Source organism: Suricata suricatta, chromosome 7, assembly GCF_006229205.1.
Source record: "Suricata suricatta isolate VVHF042 chromosome 7, meerkat_22Aug2017_6uvM2_HiC, whole genome shotgun sequence".
NCBI lineage: Eukaryota > Metazoa > Chordata > Mammalia > Carnivora > Herpestidae > Suricata > Suricata suricatta.
In genome coordinates, this window is record NC_043706.1 from 50,831,016 (window position 1) to 50,850,723 (window position 19,708).

The 19,708-nt window shown below is 36.3% G+C and overlaps 1 protein-coding gene across 1 annotated transcript in view; it reads left to right on the forward strand.

Moving 5' to 3' along the window:
• The window catches only part of HCRTR2 (hypocretin receptor 2), a 101,592-nt gene extending 83,298 nt beyond the window's left edge, over positions 1-18,294 (forward strand). The window contains exons 5-7 of the mRNA XM_029945120.1: positions 12,531-12,751; positions 15,824-15,945; positions 17,997-18,294. Of these exons, the coding sequence (XP_029800980.1) occupies positions 12,531-12,751; positions 15,824-15,945; positions 17,997-18,226 (573 nt within the window). The 3' untranslated portion in view covers positions 18,227-18,294. The remainder of the gene's footprint in view (positions 1-12,530; positions 12,752-15,823; positions 15,946-17,996) is intronic.
• The last annotated feature ends 1,414 nt before the right edge of the window (positions 18,295-19,708 follow it).

Consider the following 19,708-nt stretch of genomic DNA (forward strand, 5'->3'; position numbering starts at 1 on the left):
GGAAAGGGGAAGGCAGGTGATTGTCATGGAGGAGGGCACTTGTGGGGAAGAGGACTGGGTGTTATATGGAAACCAACTTGACAATAAAATATAAAAAATAAATTTAAAGATTAAAAAAAAATAATAAAATAACAAGTATGCTTCGAATCCACGTATATGACAACTTTCTTAAATCTATCTCTTTCATAGTGCTTTAAATAACATTAGAATAACTTTTTTATTTATCTACTCTACAGATGAAGATACTACACTTTAGCCTTTATCTTGTATCTCTCCTATTTGTATATACATAGAACATATCAGTTGCTCAATAAATACTTTATAAGAAAAAAGTGAGTAGAAAAATAAGAGAAAGTTATGGGAATATTTAGATAGAAAAGAAACATTGGGGAATCCATTGCCAAGTTACTCAGAGAACAATGCATAGAAAAATTGGAATTTGAACATTTTCTTCAAAGGGAAAAAACTTTTGCGTATGTAGGAATAAAGACATTTTAGATTTCGATTGAGATTTTTGACTAAGAATATTCAATGTTAAGAGCATTTCTTACTTCCATATTTGTTCTAGTAACTGTGCATTACATATAATAGATGCTTATATTGACTTATTCATTTATTTCCAGATTGACATAACTTTAGGGGGTACATAAATCTGTATTGTTCATCATTGAATCTCCAACACTTAATGTGGTATCTTGCACTAATCTGAAAAATATCATATAGATAACTACCAAATGCCAACCAGTTTATTTCTCCATTATTTAAGCTTATAACTCTTCGTTTCTCAAACTCTAAAGTAAGTTCAAAATTGTGTTGCAGGTTTAGAAATAACCCACTTTTTTTCTTTTTATGAATTGTTCTGGTTACTACAAACCTCATGATCTAGGAGATTTGCAATAAAATGCTTGGGCTGTGAAACTAAAAACATTTACAAAACAGATTGGAATAGAAAATGACAGTTCAGCTGAGCTCACTTTAGCAGCCACAATAAAATAAATTAACCCCAAATGGGTGATTATGTAGAATTCTGCTTGAGCAACTTTGAATTTCCGACTGTGAATGTCTATAAACTGAGTTCCAAGGCATTATGTGTACCATACACTACATCAAGTGGGCCATCCAATGGAGGGCCTATCCTATTTGCTTAACATTATAGGTGCATGGAATCTGTTACATACTTTGGAATTTGTAAGTGGAAGATTATTAGTGGGTAAAGCATATGACCTTGTCTGACTTTCTCAGGAACTTTAAGCTTCATTAAGTGAATTAACTGATGCTATGCTATAATCAATGACTTAAATTCTTTTTTGATAATGTGAGTCAGGAAATTCATTCAGTCTGAAAATTCTACAGACTCTTCTCTAAAACTCCTCTTTCTAAAACCCACTTAATCTTGCTTATATGACACTATCAATGTTCTTTCCAGTTATAGACCACGATAATTCAACCCTTAAATTCTATCACCATATGAACTCATTCCAAAAGTATTTTTAAGCACCTACTATATTACTGGTACTGTTGTAGGAACTGGGGACGAATCATAATTGATATTTGAGTCTGAACTAAGTTTCAAATTACTAAGGACTATAACTTTGAAAATTTTTTCCTGTCCTAATTTTTATCACAGTCTTTTCTACTGCTCTTTATTCTTCAACATTCTTCTAAGATAACTTAAAATAATTAATGTTAGGAGATGACAACTCAGTCGAATGTGAGAAAATAGACAGCAAATTGTAATTGAGAGGCAGAATTAAAAGATGATAACTCAAGTCCACACAGAAAAATAAAGAGCACTAATACAAGTAACCACATACCTAAATATAAAAGAGAGTATAAATATTTTTGTTTGAAACGCTTTTTTCTTCTACTTGAGACAGTAGCAATAAGCAATAATTATAAAATGATATAAATTCAGCTTATCATGTAAATAAGTAATTCACAGGAAGGAGAAGGGAATGAAGCTAGACTGGAGCACAATTTTTATACATTATTGAACTGTCATTAATCCAGACATTGTTTATGGTGTTATTGTAACTCTCAGGGCAACAATTAAGAAAATAACTCAAAAAACTATTGTGAAATAGAAAAATCAAGCAAGAGCATTAAAGTTGTATACTAGTAAGTATCTGTTTAACATGAAATAAAGCAGCAATGGAAGAATAGACTTGATATGTAGATATAGATATAGACTTGATATATACAGTCTATATATATATATCTATATACAAATAGCAAACTGACATATACAAATTATTTCTTTTCAGGAATTAATGGAAATTAATAAAACATTCCAGAGATTGACAGAACAGAAAAAACAAACATAAAATGATTCAACTCTATGCTATCTACAAAAAACACACCTCATATTCAAAGACACAAAGTGTTAAGTGTAAAATAGTGGGGAAAAATATGCTATGAAAACAGTATAAAAAAGGGGGAAAAAGCTGAAGTAGCTGTAGTAATATTAAAGGAAACTTTGACAAAAAATGTGACTATAGGGATGTCTGGCTGGCTCAGTCAATAAAGCATTTGATTCTTGAGCTCAAGGTTGTGAGTTTGAGCCTCATACTGGGTGTAGAGATTACTTAAAAATAAAAATTCTTCAAAAAAACAAAAACAAAAAAATCCTATGCCTAAGGGCGGCTGGCTGGCTAAGTCAGTTGAGTGTCTGACTTTTGATTTTGGCTCAGGTTGTAATCCCAGGATCATGGGATCTAGACAATGCTAGAAAACTCACTTCTCAGTGTCAAATCTTATTATAAAACTAAAGTCATCAAAATAGTGTAGTATCTGCATATAGATAGTCATATAGATCCAGTGGAATAGAATTCAAAGTCTGGGGAAAAAAACCCTTATATTTATGGTTAATTGATTTTTAACAAGAGTGTCATCAGAATTCAATGGGGAAGATCATAGTCTTGTCAGCAAATCATCCTGGGCCAACTTTATATACTCAAAATAAGGAAATTGGACCTCACCTTACACCATATATAAAATTTAACCCAGAATAGATTGTAGACTTAAATATAAGAGTTAATACATAAGAGTTAATACTGATCTTCCTCTATTTACAATGGGATTAAAAATTCATTTAATACACTTGACCTGTATAAAACGTCATAGCTTAGCCTATCCTAATTTAAATGTGTGCAGAACACACATATTAACCAACATTTGGCCAAAATTATCTAACATTCTATTTTATAATAAGATGTTGGGGTGCACCTGGGTGGCTCAGTCAGTTAAGCACCTGACTCTTGATCTCAGCTCAGGTCATAGTCTTGTGGTTTTTGGGATGGAGCCTCATGGACTCTGAGCTGACAGCATGGAGTCTGCTTAAGATTTCTCTCTCTCTCTCTCTCTCTCTCTCTCTCTCTCTCTCTCTCTCTCTCTCTCTCCCTCCCTCCCTCCCTCTCTTTCTCCCTCTCTCCTTTTCCCTCTCTCTTTGCTCTTACCCTGCTGGCATGTGCATGCTCTCTCTCTCTCAAAATAAGTAAATAATTAAAAGATAAAGTGTTCAGTGTCATGTCATATATTAAATACTATACTGAAAGTGAAAAACAGAATGGTTCTAAATGTACCATTTGTTTACCTTCATGACTGCATGGCTGACTGGAGGCTCACTGCCACGACCTAGAGTCATGGGAGAGTATCTTAACACATAATAATATCCCAGGAAAGATCAAAATTCACAATTCAAAGCACAATTTCTACTGAATGTGTATTAATTTTTGTGCTATTATAAAGTTAAAAAAATACATAGGTCAAACCATTGTAAGTCAAACAACACATTCATCATACTACTGTGGTCAGGCATCATTATGACCTTGGTTTAGACTAATGATTTAAATTACACCAAACCACAAGCAGAAAATAAAAAATAAAAAGTAGATAAACGGGATGCTGTTGGAATAAAAGCATTTGCACTTCAAAGTATACCATGAGAAAAGTGAAGAGGTGATCCACAGAATGAGAGAAAATGTTTGCAAATCATATATGTGATAAAAGACTTGTATCAAAAATATCTAAAAACTCCTATGATTCAACAATAGAAAGAAATAACACATTATAAGTGGGAAAAGATTTGAATAACATTTTCTTCAAAGAAGATAAAGAAATGTACAACAAACACATGAAAAGATGCTCAATAACCTTACTTATTTAACAAATGCAAATCAAAGCCACAGTGAGATGACTCTTCACATCAATAGGATGGCTAACGTAATTTTTTAAAGAAAACAATTATTGGTGAGAATACAGAGAAATGAGTGCTCATTATATGCCTGGTAAGAATTGAAACTGATGCAGGTACTTTGGAAAATGGTTTGGCCACTCCTCAAAGTCTTAAAGGATTACCATGTAGTAGCAATTTAATCCCTAACTATATACCCAAGAGAAATGAAAACAAGTCCATATGAAAATGTATACATTGTTGTTCATAGCAGCTTTGTCCAAAAGTGGAAACAAACCAACCTCCATCAGTGGATGAATGGATAAACTAACTGTGGTATAGGCATACAATAGAATATTATTCAGCTCTAAAAAGTAATGAAATATTGACATACTAGAAAATGGATGAATCTTGAAATTATTACTAAGTGAAAATAGCCTGCCACAAAAGACCACATATTATATGATTCTCCTTAAATGAAATGTAGAGAATCAGCAAATTTATAGAGCCAGAACGATGAGGGTACCAAGATGGAGAGATTGGAAGTGACTGCTAAAGGTTTTATTTCACAGTGATGAAAATATTCTGGAAGTAGACAGTGATGGGGTGATAATTGTACAACTTTGTGATTACACTAAAACCTACTTAAAAGGTGAATTTATGGCACATAAGTTACATCTCAATAAATCTGTTTAAAAAAAAAGAGAGTTTGTGAATTTGAGCCTCATGTCAGGAGGGCTCTGTGACAGCTCAGAGCCTGGATTCTGCTTCCAATTCTGTCCCCTCTCTTTCTGCCCCTCCCCTGCTCACATTCTGTTTCTCTCTGTCCCTTTCTCTCAAAAAGAAATGAACATTAAAAAAATTAAAAAGAACAAAAAATGATGAGTTTTTTAAAATTAAAAAATTAAAAAAATAAAAAAATAAAAATTAAATTAAAAAATTAAATATGGAGGGAATTCTTTTATGAAATTCTTCTGCTCACACTCTGGGGAAGAAAAAAGGTTAAACACACAATTCAACATGTTGATACAATGAGAATATATAATGGGAATTATCCAAAGGTTGTTTGTGACTGAAGATTTTAAGGTCCATAGAAGTATGGAAGCATGAGAGGATCTAGTAAAAGCCATTTGTTGGGTTCCAGGAAGGGAAGGGGAAGCCAGTTTTTATAAAGAAGAGCTAAGTGTGTGATGGAGTAGTGTTGAGAGATAACACATCTGGGCATGGACAAAGGACAAGAGCTTTGAGTTCAGGGGTTGGGTGGGAGAATCAGGGATAGCGATTGTAGGTGCTGTTGTCTGTAGAAGGGTCATCTGTAGAATCTGAAAGTAGAGCCATTTATTGCACGATTGTGAGAATGAAGTCAAGAGATGGGACAGATTCTTATCATGAAGAATTAGCATGTGCAGCTAAACTCTAAAAGGACTGTGCCTTGGGCTCCTGGGTGGTTCAGTTGGTTAAGCATTCAACTTCAGCTCATGTCATGATCTCCGGGTTTGTGGGTTCGGGTCCTACACTGGGCTCTGTGGAGAACGGAGCCTGCTTCAGATTCTGTCTCCCTTCTCTGCCCCTCCCCTGCACGTGCTAACTCTCTCAGTCTCTCAATCTTTCTCTCTCTTTCATTCTCTCACTCTCACTCTCTTTCTGTCTCTCAAAAATAAAGAAATAAACATTTAAAAAAAAATAAATAAAAGGGTTGTGGCAGAATTAAAAAAAAAAGTCATAGAGTTATATGAAAAACAATGTCCCTGAGTCTTAGAGCCCATTCATTTTCAAATGGTAGTGTAAAGAATAAGAAAAATTCCCATTGTTCCTGCCAGACACACTCAGGAAGATAGAGATTATAGTTTTATATGAGATGGCATCCACCAAGCATCCCTTGAACTCTATTATGAGAAAATGGGTAGTGAGCTAAAGAATAGAGGAAGGGGAAAGAAGACGTGTCCTGCAGGAGCGGGCATTTTTAAGGAGTAACTCTCATCCTACCTCCCAGACTCGTCCAGCTCCTAATGTAACTCTCTGCTTCTCTTCCTAGCTAAAACACATGGCATTTTTATTTGTTGGCTCCTTTTTTCTCACCACCTTCCACCCCCACTGATCTCTCAACCCACTTTATTCTTATTCAAATCCAATCACTGAAACATCTCTTACTAAAGTCACCAATGAGTTCCGAACAATGTTTCCCTAAGGATTTCTTGCTTGATCATTTGCCAGTACTGAGCAGTGTTGTTCATGGCCTGTTTATGTACCACCTTCTCATGGCCCTCCTCTCCACCTTTCTGCTTTTTGTAGCTTTGAATATATATACTCCCTTTGCTGACCATTAAGTGATTCTCTACTAGGTTCCTTCATAACTGCACAGCATTTTTAGATGATCTATTTTCCAAGCACTTTTTAAATTAGGTGACTTGCAAATCGTGTTTATCAGATCCTTCCTCTTTTTTCTGAGATACACACGCATATACACTATGCATAGAACTTTATTGTAAATCTCAAAATCAGATGATTTAAGTCCTAGAACTTTGTTCATTTTTAAAAAGTATTTTGGTTATTCCAGGCCCTTTTGCATTTTCATAAACATTTTTGCAAATCTGTGTTTCATTTTCCTCAAGAAAATTGCTGCTTTTTTTGGAATGGGATTGATTGCATTTAATTTATGGATCACTTTGGGGAGAATTGGCATGTTAATAACTTTCAGTTCTAATCTGTTGACATGATGTATCTACCATTTATTTAGGTCTTTTTTGGTAGCTTTTAACAATTTTTAGAATTTTATGTATACATATTTTGTCTATGTGTTGTTAAAGAGTAAGAATGCTTGTTCTTTCCTTTGAAACTTGTGTTATTTTCTCTTTGATTTTTTTGATTCTTTATTAATGGTTTATAGAAGTTCTTTGAGGTTTCCCAGACTTAATTCTAATGTTTGGAGTATGGGGTTCCAGCATACACAATACCCATGTCAGCAATTCTGACACTATCTACTTGAAGATAGATTCCACGTTTTAGGGTTCAGCCCTACAAGACTGCTCCCCACCTGCCACTTCAGTTTTTTTAGGTTTATTTATTTTGAGTGAGACATAGCGAAAGTGAGCAGTGGCAGAGAGAGGGAGAGAAAGAATCCCAAGCTGGCTCCATGCTGTCAACATGGAGCCTGATGGGGGCTCAAACCCGCAGACGTGAGATCATGACCTAGCCCAAACCAAGAGTCAGATCCTTAGCTGACTGAGCCGCTCAGGTGCCCGCCTCCCCAGCCTCCCACTTTAAATGCCAGTCATAAGCCCCAGGCTGTTACCTGTGCTTCTGACTGACAGACCAACTACAGATTGGGGGTTCAGTGACCTACTTTACAGATTCTTTTAATTTGCTAGACTGGCTCATTTATGAAATACTTATGTTTACTAGTTTATTAAAGTATATACTAAAAGATTCAAGTCAACAGCCAGATGAAGAGATACATAGGGCAAGGAGCTTCCATGCCCCCTCTAGGTACACCACTCACACCACATCTCCTTATGTTCACCAGCTGGGAAGCTCTTGAAACCCATTGTCCTTTGGGTTTTTATGGAGGTTTCATTATGTAGTCATGGCTGACTTAAGTCATTGGCTTTGGCTGATTTAAACTCCAGCCCTCTTTCTTCCCTAGAGTTTAGGGATTGGGACTGAAAGTTACAGCCCTTTAATAATTGGTCCTCCTGGCAACTAGCCCTTGACCTTAGCTTCCCTTCACTAATAACAAGACACCCATCTCATCTTTATGGTGCTGAAGCACTTTCAGGAATGGTAGATGAAGACCTAGTATATTTTGGTCATCTGGAAGATAATATATATCACATAATATATATATGTGATATATATTATATATCATGTTATATATATTATATGTCATGTTATACGTTATATATATTATATATAGTATACATCATGTTATATATATTATGTCATGTTATATGTTATATATTATATTCCCTAGGATTTACTTTGTAAGCAATAATGTCCTCAATAAAATCAACCTATATGCCTTTTATCTATTTTTCCTTGTCTTCCTGTACTGGCTAGGACCTCCAGAATAGTGATGAGTAGAAGCAGTGAGAAAATACATCTTGCTACCGTCAGCACAGAGCCTGCTTCAGATCCTCTGTCCCCTCTCTCTCTATGCCTCCCACTTGTGCTTTCTTTCTCTCAAAATAAATATTTTTTTAAAATTATAATGTTTTTTAAAATTTATTTTTGGAAGTAGAGATTCAGAGTATGTGTGTGGGGGATGGGCAGAGAGAAAGGGAGACACAGAATTTGTAGCAGGCTTCAAGCTTTGAGCTGTCGCCACAGGGTCCAGCGAGGAGCTCAAACTCATGAACTCTGAGATCATGACTGAGCTAAAGTCAGACATTCAACTGAGTGAGCCACCCAGGCACCCCATCAAAAATAAATGTATATTTTTTTGAAAAGTGTTCATTTTTTCCCATTAGGTAAGATGGTAGCTGAAGGTTTGTTTTTATAGATGCCCTTTATCAGGTTGATTTAGGTTTCTATCACTAGTTTATAAGTTTACTGAGACTTTTATTATGAAAATGTGTTGAATTTTTTAAATGCTTTTCCTTTGTTTATTGAGATGATCATATTTTTTCCTCTTACTCTGTTAATATGATAAATTACAGTGATTAATTTTTGAATGGTTAATCAACACTGCATTCCTGGAATCAATCTGATTGTTTTATTGAGTGAATTTTATTATCCTTTTTGTCTATTGCTGAATTTGATAATATATTTTAAGAAATTTTTCATCTCCATTCATGAGAGATAATTTGTCAACTGTTTTCTTTTGTTGTCATGTCTTTGATTTTTAGGGTAACTGTGGTAATTATAAAATTAGTCAGAAAGTATTACAGTTTCTTTGAATTCAGAAAAAGCCTGAATCAGATTGATAGTATTTATTTTTTATTGTTTGATCAAACTGATCAATGATCCTATCTGGGTGGTCTGGAGCTTTTTTTTCTTTTATTGCAAGGTGTAGAATTATAGTGTCAGTTTTAGTAATCTTTGTTTTTTTTAAGGTATTTATCCATCTCATTTACATTTGCAAATGTATTTGTTCTTCATAATATCCTCTATTCTCCTTTTAATGTATGCAGCATGTTTGCCTTTTCTTGTGACTTAATCCTGGTCACAAATACTTTTTAAGAAAGGGCAGGTTTCAAGGTCATTCATTTACATGTATTTCCAATTCATAATTGTGGTAATATCTCTTCCAGAATATATTTTCATATCAAAAATGATTTTAAAGATTATTTAAAATAGTGGTATAAATGTAGTGTGTGTGTGTGTGTGTGTGTGTGTGTGTGTGCATGAGCTTTCCACAGTCAGGTGGTTGAGCCTTTCCTAAGATGTCAGAAGACCTTCCTATGTGGACAGCCTACCAGGCTGGATTTCTCAGTGCCTTTTTGTATGATTATTACTCCATGTAACCAGGCATATATTGAAAAATTTGCTGACTTCCATAATACATTATGTTGAAGCTTATGAATGGAAACCTTACATCAGAATGGGAAAGGATGGGTTCTGCAGTCAGACAGGCCTGAATGCTTATTCTGACTTGTTAGGTGGAGGCATGGGTATTTTATTTAACCCTTCTCGATGTCTGCTTGATCATCTATAAGTGAGATTTGTAATAATCAGCTTTTAGGAATGCATTAATGATTACTCAAGACTGTACATAGTTCCTGACACTCAGTTGTGATAGGCAATTCCTAGTATCATTGTGTGGACTTTATGTAGACATATGACTTATCAGTGGAGACATTTGTAGGTCTCCTCAAGATGAGTTCAGGATTAAACATCTTCTTTCTTTGTTTAGATATTCAGCTAAAACAGAACAACATTATCACTGGTTTTGTTTGTTTGTTTTTAATTCTCATGGCAGGGACCAGAGCCATTTTCCCTGTGGCAATTTCTCTTTATGGGAAATGTGTTTCTTATGGTTGAGGAAGTTATCAGCTGCAGGATATTGTTTCTTTCCTTCAGGGGAGCACTCAATAATAGAATTGCTAAAGTTTAAATGATCTCTGAGAGATCATTTAGAAAACAGTTCAAGATCATTTAGCAGACATTTATAGGGTTACTCATACTAGAGTTTTTCTGAAACTTTCCAACATCCTTTGCAGCTTCTCCTCAATTATTTTAAAAATGACTACTTAAAAGGAGACTCACAGAGGAGGAAAGACTCTGAGTGCCTCCTCCCAACCGGTAATATTGATAAGAAGATTTTAGGACTACCGCTCTGTGAGAGGTCAAGTCTATGTGACAGAACACACAGAGCCAGAAGAGAAATAATTTATCAAAAATTTTTCTATTTAAGGGCAAGTTTTCATTAACTTCATGCATTTTTTGAGAGAGAATAGTTATTGATTAGCAGATGCTCCATATAAATTTGTGTGGAAGTAAAAATTAAATTCTGTCTTCAAAGATTTCCTAACACACTTGGATCCTGTGATGCACAGCAATGGAGCCCATACCATGTCCATTGTGACAGAGCACAGGGACTCGATGGTCATGGTCGGTCCTGGCTTGCAGCACAGATAAAAGCCACAACTGAATAATCTTAACAGAACTAAGGTGACCATGGAGTGAGTCTTCGTTAGAATGAGAACACGGCTATGGTGTGCTTGTTGGCACATTTTCCTCTTAAAAAATTATGCATGCTGAATTTTATTGTTTTGCGCACTAAACCCTATCAATCTTCATGAGTTTATAATTAAGAAAATATTATACTTGGAAGGACTCCCTGCTATTATCAAATAACTTTAAAAAGAAATGGAAAAGTACAAGTTGTGTAACTCTTGTTACAAATTCCAGCTATTTGAAATGTTAATGTAAGACCACAAGGGATTCTCACTGTTTTTGTGTGCATTTTAGAGAACCAGACTGGAACACAAAATTGGTTTCAAGCAATTTCATGACAATAAGTTGTAAACAATGGAGAACATTTTATTTTTTTAGTCCCTTCATTCAGGATTTGCATTGGCCAAACCTGAGAACAGTCTAATAAAAAGTACTAGGTAGTTAAGTCCTATCTATCCATCTGACAGCAGATGGCAGTAATGATGCATGAAAAAAATCCATTCAGGTTACTTTTGCAATTACCTATTAGGTTTTCCCTCTCTTGACACTGAGCTATCTGAACAGAACTGGGAATTCCTAATAAGAGAATACGGCTGTCATCCTTTTACATCTCTTCTTTGCCAGTTTTTATTTCTCTCTTCTTTTAATTAAGAGTTGTCTGCTTCTTTTGTTTTTAAGAACATTTTTAGGTTCACAGGAAAATTGAGTAGAACATACAGAGGTTTCTCAAATGCTTCCTACCTCCGCTCATAAAGTGCCTCCCCATTATCCATATCCCTCACTAAAGGGATACCTTTTTTTTTTTTTTTTTTTTTTTTTTTACAACCAATGAACCTACACTAATTTACTAAACCCAAAGTCCATACTTTACCTAAGGGTTCACTCTTGATATTTTACGTTCTATGAGTTTGGACTGTGTATCCAAATACATCCTATGATGTATATTGTATAATGACATGTATCCATCATTATGGCCTCAGACAGAGTGTTTTTACTGCCCCAGGAATTCTCTGTTCTTTGCCTATTACCCCCCCATCCCACCCTACCCCCCCTCACCCCCCTGGCAACCTTTGGTCTGTTTGCTGTCTCTCTCATTTTACCATCTCTACAATATCATATAGTTGTAGTCTTTTCAGATTGGCTTCACTTACTTAGTAATATGCATTTAAGTTTCCTATGATTTTTCATGGCTTAATATCTCACTTCTTTTTAGCACTGAATGATATTCCATTGTCTGGTTGTACAACTTCTCTGTTTATAAAGAGACAGCTTTTCTATTTGTAACTCTCTTAGACCGTGACAGCAATGGGATATTTCAGGAGCACTTGGGTGGTTCAGTCCATTAAGCATTTGACTTTTGGGCTCAGGTCATGATCTTGTAGTCTGTGGGTTTAGGCCCCGTGTTGGGCTCTGTGCTGACAACTCAGAGCCCGGAGCCTGCTTCAGTTTCTGGGTCTCTCTCTCTCTCTCTCTCTCTGTGCCCTTCCCAACCCCCAAATAAACATTAAAATTTTTTTTTTAAATGAGACGTTTCAACTTTTCTTTTCCACCACAAATCCTATTTGACACTCAGCTGTATTACTCAAGAATATACTTAACTCAGAAAACATTCTGGGGGAAACAGGCCTTAAAGCCTCCCTGGACCACAGACTCAGACCAATTGCCTTCCTTTACCTTCTAGTTACTTTTCCAAAGTGAAACGTCCCTGAGTCAGATGGCAATAAAGAGTTTCTGCTCCTTTCAGATCCCTGGAACATCATCTGTAGTTCAGAGAAAATGGAAGCCCCTGCAGCCTGTGTCACAGCCTCGAGGGTCGGGACAGCAGACCAAGTCCAGGATTAGTGCTGTGGCCGCTGAAATAAAGCAGATCCGAGCCAGACGGAAAACAGCCCGGATGCTAATGGTTGTGCTTTTGGTGTTTGCAATTTGCTATCTACCGATTAGCATCCTCAACGTGCTAAAGAGGTAAAGGTCATCTGTTCTTTCAAAATAAAGTGGCTGTCATTTCTTGGTTCTTAATTAAGTACGTTTTTTCCTTTCTTCTTAAGCCAGAGAAAAATCTAAGCCCTTTGCCTAGATAGTCATCAGACCAGACAACTGAATGTATTGTGACTAGCTGGTAAGGCAGATGGCTTTTTTAGAGTGCTCCGGCTCTGCCTGCTCTTGTCCATGGGAATTCTCTTTTGAATGGCAGACACAAAACAGATGTTCCCCTTACCTCTCCGAGCTAATTGCTGAGCCTTGGATGCCGAAGAAGTTCTAATGCAAAGAAAAAAAAAAAAAGAAAGAAAGAAAAAGAAAAAAACCACCTCATTTACAGCTTGGAGTTCTTTTTTTATCAGAACAAATGGGTTTTTTTAAAACCTTGTTCTCATACATAGGGAATTCTGACAGGTTTCTATCTAAAAGATAAGAAGAGATAAGAATGTTTTGCTGTGTTCTAAGTATTCTTAAAAGTGCATTTGTGAATACACACACCAAAAAATGAAATCAGGATTCATACTGTGTTTTAAATATTTAAAATGAAAAATGGCAGGCAGGCAGGAAGGAAGGAAGGAAGGAACGTAGGAAGGAAGGAAGGAAGAAAATTCATTTCCTGAAGTCACTGAATTAAGCTTAGAATGACTATTAATAAAAATGACCACAAAACTTTTCTGCAGGAGAAAGTATGTTATTTGTTAGGCCGTGGATACACTGCTAAGTGAAAACAATTGACCAACATGAACAGCCCGTACAGGCGCCATGGTCCACATGAACTTCACAGCCAGCCAATTTTATTGGGAATAACCATGACTGTTGTAAACAGACTGGACCCAAGGTAATAGTCATTTTGTTTATAATAGGACTTCGAATTTAAACTGGGATTGCTCCTCTCAGTTTTCCCTGATTCAGAGTCGTATCAGATTCCTCACAGCTGGAGACTCGGGAGAGCGAAGCTTTGGCTGGAGTCACACCCACTGAAGGTGGTACAGCCAGATGCAAAGATTTCTCATTCTCCTTGGGCCTTGGTTTTGAGTACTTCATAACTTTTTTGATGAAAAGTGAACTTTTTGCTCAGGGATATTATTTTGTATAGTATAGTATTTAGTGATATATATTTAGTATATCCAGTATATTATTTAGAACAGCCTCAAACGTGTAAGGTTTTCGGCAGCATGGATACTGACTCTCAGAGGAAACAAAAGTGACTTTGCCTGCATAGTTTTTCATAGTTCCTCTCTTATTTTCCTGGACCACAGAAATCCCATACAAATGTATTCTGGTCTTTGGCTAGATGGCGTTTTCTATGCTTAAGAGCCTGATAAACATGCTATGATACTGAATGATTTTCCTCCTTAAAAAAATTTGTTGGGACTTTGTGGTCTGTCTGAATTCAATGAAAACTGAGCCTTCACTGCTCTCCCCATCACTCATGTGGATTTCTTGCATCTTAGCATTTGTACCTGTCCTTTAGTTACTTCCAAAATCCTACTTGTCCATATTTTTCTTATTTTTCCACCTTCAAGAGCTCCTTTTCCAAGGGAAATAAATAGCTAAGAAGAAAGTCTATGTAAAATTTAAAATATTTTCAATGTTTTGTGCATTCTGCTATTTTCCATAAAATTTGTGGAAAAAACACTGTAAGTAGCCCTGCACATTGCTTTTCTCCTTACCACACACATTTTCTTCAAATGCCTATCTCTTTATTTGCTCTCGTAGGCTATGCTTGTGGTTTCTTTCTCTCACCAATGCATCCCTAAATCCTTTTTCCTGGAAACATTTTTTTGGCTCAACTAGGTGAAACCAGTTTCTTTAAAGTAATTCTAGTTTGTCTAGGATTTCAGAGATCTATTATGGTGGAGGGTTGTAACAGACCATCAGTTCCATTGATCCATGTTATTTCACTCCATATTGTATTTTTGAAAAACTCTAGTACTCCATCGAGCATCACTTGACCACAGAAACGCATTTCTATCAAAGGTGCCATCACATGTAATCCAATTACACATTATCGATGGGGCCTCTGGCAGGAAATGCATTATAATCTTTAGCCTATAAAATTAATTATTGGATGCTTACAAGTTACCTGCTGTTGGCTAGTGAATAGAATTTGATAGATGAGATATTTGAGTATGAAACAAATCTCAAAAACGATGTTTAAGGATAAAATAAAGAAGGACTTTTCAAAGTTTAAAATAAAGATTTTTCTAATTTTTAAAAAAGATTTATTTTGACAGAGAGAGAGGGGGAGAGAGAGAGAGAGTGAGCATGAATGGGGGAGGAGCAGAGGGAGGGAGGGAGAGAATCCCAAGCAGGCTCCATGCTGTTAGTGTAGAGCCACATGCAGGGCTTTAACTCATGAACTATGAGATCATGACCTGAGCAAGATCATGACCTGAGCGGAGATCAAGAGTGGGACCCTTAACCGACTGAGCTACCCCGGCAGCCCCAGAGATTAAAATAATAAATAAAAGCACCAAAACTCATGAATTTTAAGAAATTACCAGAATTTTACCTATTGAAAACTTTCCGCCCATAAGGAATTCCCAGAAGGCAAATTTCAACAAGGCTGGGGAGATTGTGGTTGAAGAACTGTGATACTTTGATCCGTGCACAAAGGCAGGGGGAAGAAGGACTCAGAGGCTGTAGTTTAGGAACACTCTTTTAAATGATGCCCAAAACAGAATATTAGCAAACATTGTTCGATTGTATTTAGAAACAATATGAAAGAAAGGACTTAGATATATATTCGACTTCTGTACTCTTACCCATCACAAATAGTATTGCATTTGCTATTTATGGGAAAGAGAGATCCCTCTCTGACCCAGTTTGGCTTTTGATTTACTAATTGTGCCATGGAGATGTTGTTCAGGTACTGAGGTTTTTCCAAGTCTGCTATGGGACCGTAAACCAATGCCTGCTGCACAGGAGGACTGTGTGAAACAGCTTCTTTCGAGGGCTGTATTCGCCCTTAAATTTCATTATTTAAAAGGTACTTTTCAAAATCACATTGGATTTTCTGTCATTGGTTTTTGGTTTGTTTTGTTTTTCCTACAGAGTGTTTGGGATGTTTACCCACACAGAAGACAGAGAGACCGTGTACGCCTGGTTTACATTTTCACACTGGCTTGTATATGCCAACAGTGCTGCGAACCCAATTATTTATAATTTCCTCAGTGGTGAGTTTTCAACTGTTTCTTCCATCAAGCCACAATTCTAACCAAGGGCTAGGGATCAGTGACCAGAGGGTGCTGAACATTCTTGAAATGGGTAAAGAGCTTAGCTGGTATATAATGAAAATTCTTCCCCCCTGATGTAATTTTTTTGAGTTTTTTTTCCCTTATGAGAAGGAGCACCTGTTACGTAGCTCATCAGAGAATATCATGTAAGAATTTTCCCCATAAAATATAAAAGAAATGTTGAAACAGGAAAGTGAAAATTATAAGAACTGGATAACACAGAATCCTGCTTGCCATACATTAAACTTATGATTTACCAAAATGTAAAATAATTTTATCTGAAAATAAAACAGACTTGCTGTATTATTTCTTTCGACAACACTGAGATTGCCTGATTGAGGTTGAAATGGAACCCTTCCACTTTTAGGTATGTTTCTGTATTTATATTTTTCTGGTGAGTAACATTGCTTAGGTTTATCTCAAGATTTCTCACTGACCACCCAAAAATTGAATTATCCCTAAATAACACACAAACTAAATGACACAAATACACACATGTGTAACCGATTTCATCTGTCTCTGTTTATGGAACCAACATAGTTATAAAAATCACTTAACTAATCATTTTACTTATAAACATTTTGCCTGGCTGACTTCTAAAACTGTGTTTTAATTAGCTACATCTTTACACTGTCTTGTTCTCTAACTAGTTGGCTGTCTCTTTCTTATTGCTATCCCCAAATACATGATAACTTTATATGGAAGGAAAAGCAATTCGTTCTATGGCACACTTAATAAAATATGTGTATTTTCCAACTTCCTCTTTAGCCTTGTGGGCTGTATGGGTTATTACAATAAAAGGCAATCCATCAATTAGATTTTTTTCAGCAATTTTTCTTGTTTTTTCTTGATCATGGCATGTACCGTATATATACTTGCTTGATTTCGCCTTTCAGAGAATCAGATGGTGTATATGTGAGCTTTATTTTGTATTCGGTTGCCCCATTTCATGCTTTCCCCTGCCACATCCAACCCCCCATCTCTAAAATAAAACTGGTGTTAGGTCTGAGATAACCAGATACAACTCACTGCTCCTGTGCTGTGTTTGACTAGACAAGGGGCCCCATGAAGCTGTGGCTGGAAACCAGTGAAGAAGCCATTGCCTTGGGGTTAGGAGATAACCTTTGCACTAAGCAGATAAAACCCACTAGGAGGTTGTGGGAAGAGGAATTTGAAGTCAAGGCCACAGAAGCCATTCAAAGTGCTACCTGAAGGCTGAGTGAGGCAGGGGAGGTGGCTGATAACCACTGGGTTCTTGGCAGTGCTATTTTCCTACACCCTTGAACCTTCATTTCTCGTGTTGTCTCTCAATCATCCCGTTTGCTAATTGAGGCTCAGAGAGAGAAATACTGTTCCCAGTACTGTTCATTTCTCCTTAAAAAGATGATTTCATTCTCATACTTCTCCAGTTTCATGTCAGTAATTTAAAGGCAAGTAATTACTTCTGAAGTTGATACTTTTCCTTCAGCCTTTTGTTCTGCTTTATGCTGATAATGAAACTTTAGAAATTTTCTACATATCTTAAGAGTTTTTTCTCTAGATCCTTTGTTGAACTGAGTGTGCCACTACAACAGTTTCTTCAGAAGACAATGCAGGGGTAATTTCTGTATAGTCATGGCTATATACAGCTTTCATCATTTTGGAAGTTATTAAATATTTCGAGACACCCTAGTAATGATCACTTTTATTAGAGTTATCCAAATAACCCACATTCGCAAATACAGATGGTTTGACCCTGAAGGAATAAATCAAACTCCAAACATCACACAAGAAAAGCAGTTACATTATTTTAGGGAAATACCTTATTGTTTCAGGAGTCTCCCAACCTTCTAATAACACAATTTTCTATTCCTATTCCCCACTTTCCCCAAAATGTTGCACCTCATTATTAGTGTGGCTCAAGGAAGCAACTCATTTGTACCGTCTTCACAGATTTGTTGAAACATATGTATGCATAATTTCTTTTCCTTTCATTCTCGCCGGTTTGCCAGGAAAGTTTCGAGAGGAATTTAAAGCTGCATTTTCTTGTTGTTGCCTTGGAGTTCACCACCGCCAGGAGGACCGGCTCACGCGGGGCAGAACCAGCACAGAGAGCCGGAAGTCTCTGACCACGCAGATCAGCAACTTTGACAACATATCCAAACTCTCGGAGCAGGTTGTGCTCACCAGCATAAGCACACTCCCAACAGCCAATGGAGCGGGGCCGCTTCAAAACTGGTAGAATATTCTTTCATATTACAGGGATATCTGAGTAAAACTATTCTTTTTTAAAGATCTCTGTACACACAAACTTTATTATCCTAATGATCTGAAGCTAAAATTACTTTGTGGATCTTTTTTTTTTCTTTCATTTTAATCTATTGCTCTTTGGAAATAAAAAAGTCAGTTCAATATAATTTCTCCACTTTTGATTTAAACATGTTAGAAGTCTGACCTTCGGCTGAATTTATTTCAGGCCATGCATTATGATTTATGTCAATTAAATGTTTGAATATTTTTAAATTCTAATTGTTATTTTAATATCTCACCTTCAGATCGATTGCAAAAAATTACCAAAAGTAATCCAATGATTTTCTTTTGTCTGCTAAAAGAAGTAGCAATTACTAACTCTGCAAGAGACATGTTAGTTAACTTCATAGTTTTAAAAAAATCACGAGACTGTCATTATGATATGCCATATGAGAGAATATTTATACACAAAGTAGCATATTATATTAGAAAAATCTCAAAAGCTATCTTTCAAAACTATCTAAAAATATACACTATTCAACTTTATTTTCCATTAGTCTTATCACCCATTTACATACTTTTCTCAGGTTTGTAACCTTACTATTGCTAACTTTTCTCATCTAAACATATGGCCAGTAAGACTGTATTAAAATAACAATTTTGGAGTAACTACAAATACATAACAATCTCCATCTCTAAGAAAATACTTCAACATTTGAGAATCAGATAGGACTCTTCTAACCAATAAAAATGACGTAGTTGACCTTGCTGGATTAGATTGAGAATTTGGACTACCAAATCACGGCTGGGTCCCCTTCTTGAGAGTTACTACTGCCATGGAAATTCCTTGGTAAATATTTGCATTTATTTACATTTCATAAGCATTTATCAAATATTTACAAAAGAGCACCCACTGTGCTAGGTGCTAGGGAATGAGGTCGGGGTGGATGTACACGACACGTGCCTTCAAAATTGCTCTAGATTACTGAGGGGGACATGCTGATAGAGTTTGCAGGGCAGCAAACCTCTCTGCGGGACAGATTCGAACGTGGGTGGAACAGTGACGCAACCCACGTGAGACATAAACGGGAGAGTTGTGCTGTTTCCCCTTCATTCAGTGACGCGGCTGATATGCGCCGACTCCGCGTAGACCGGCAGTGGTAGAATGTAAGGGCTGGCTCTTAGCTCGCACCCAAATGAGGAGCCGCCCAGTGTACTTTGTACAAAATGTGAGATCTGTGATTCAAAGCGCCGAATATTTCAAACTTGTCCCTCTGCAAAATTCTTCTAATTCACATATTCACTTTAAGATTGAATTAAAAGTAGAAGAGATATTCATGAAAACTGCTCCTCTGCTCATGTGAGAGCAGCAGGTGTCCTTATGTTACTGAAACAACAGATGTGGAGAACAATATTGAAGAACGATTTTTAACAAGAGATAAAAAATTATCTTGTTCATTTCTCGCTACTTCCC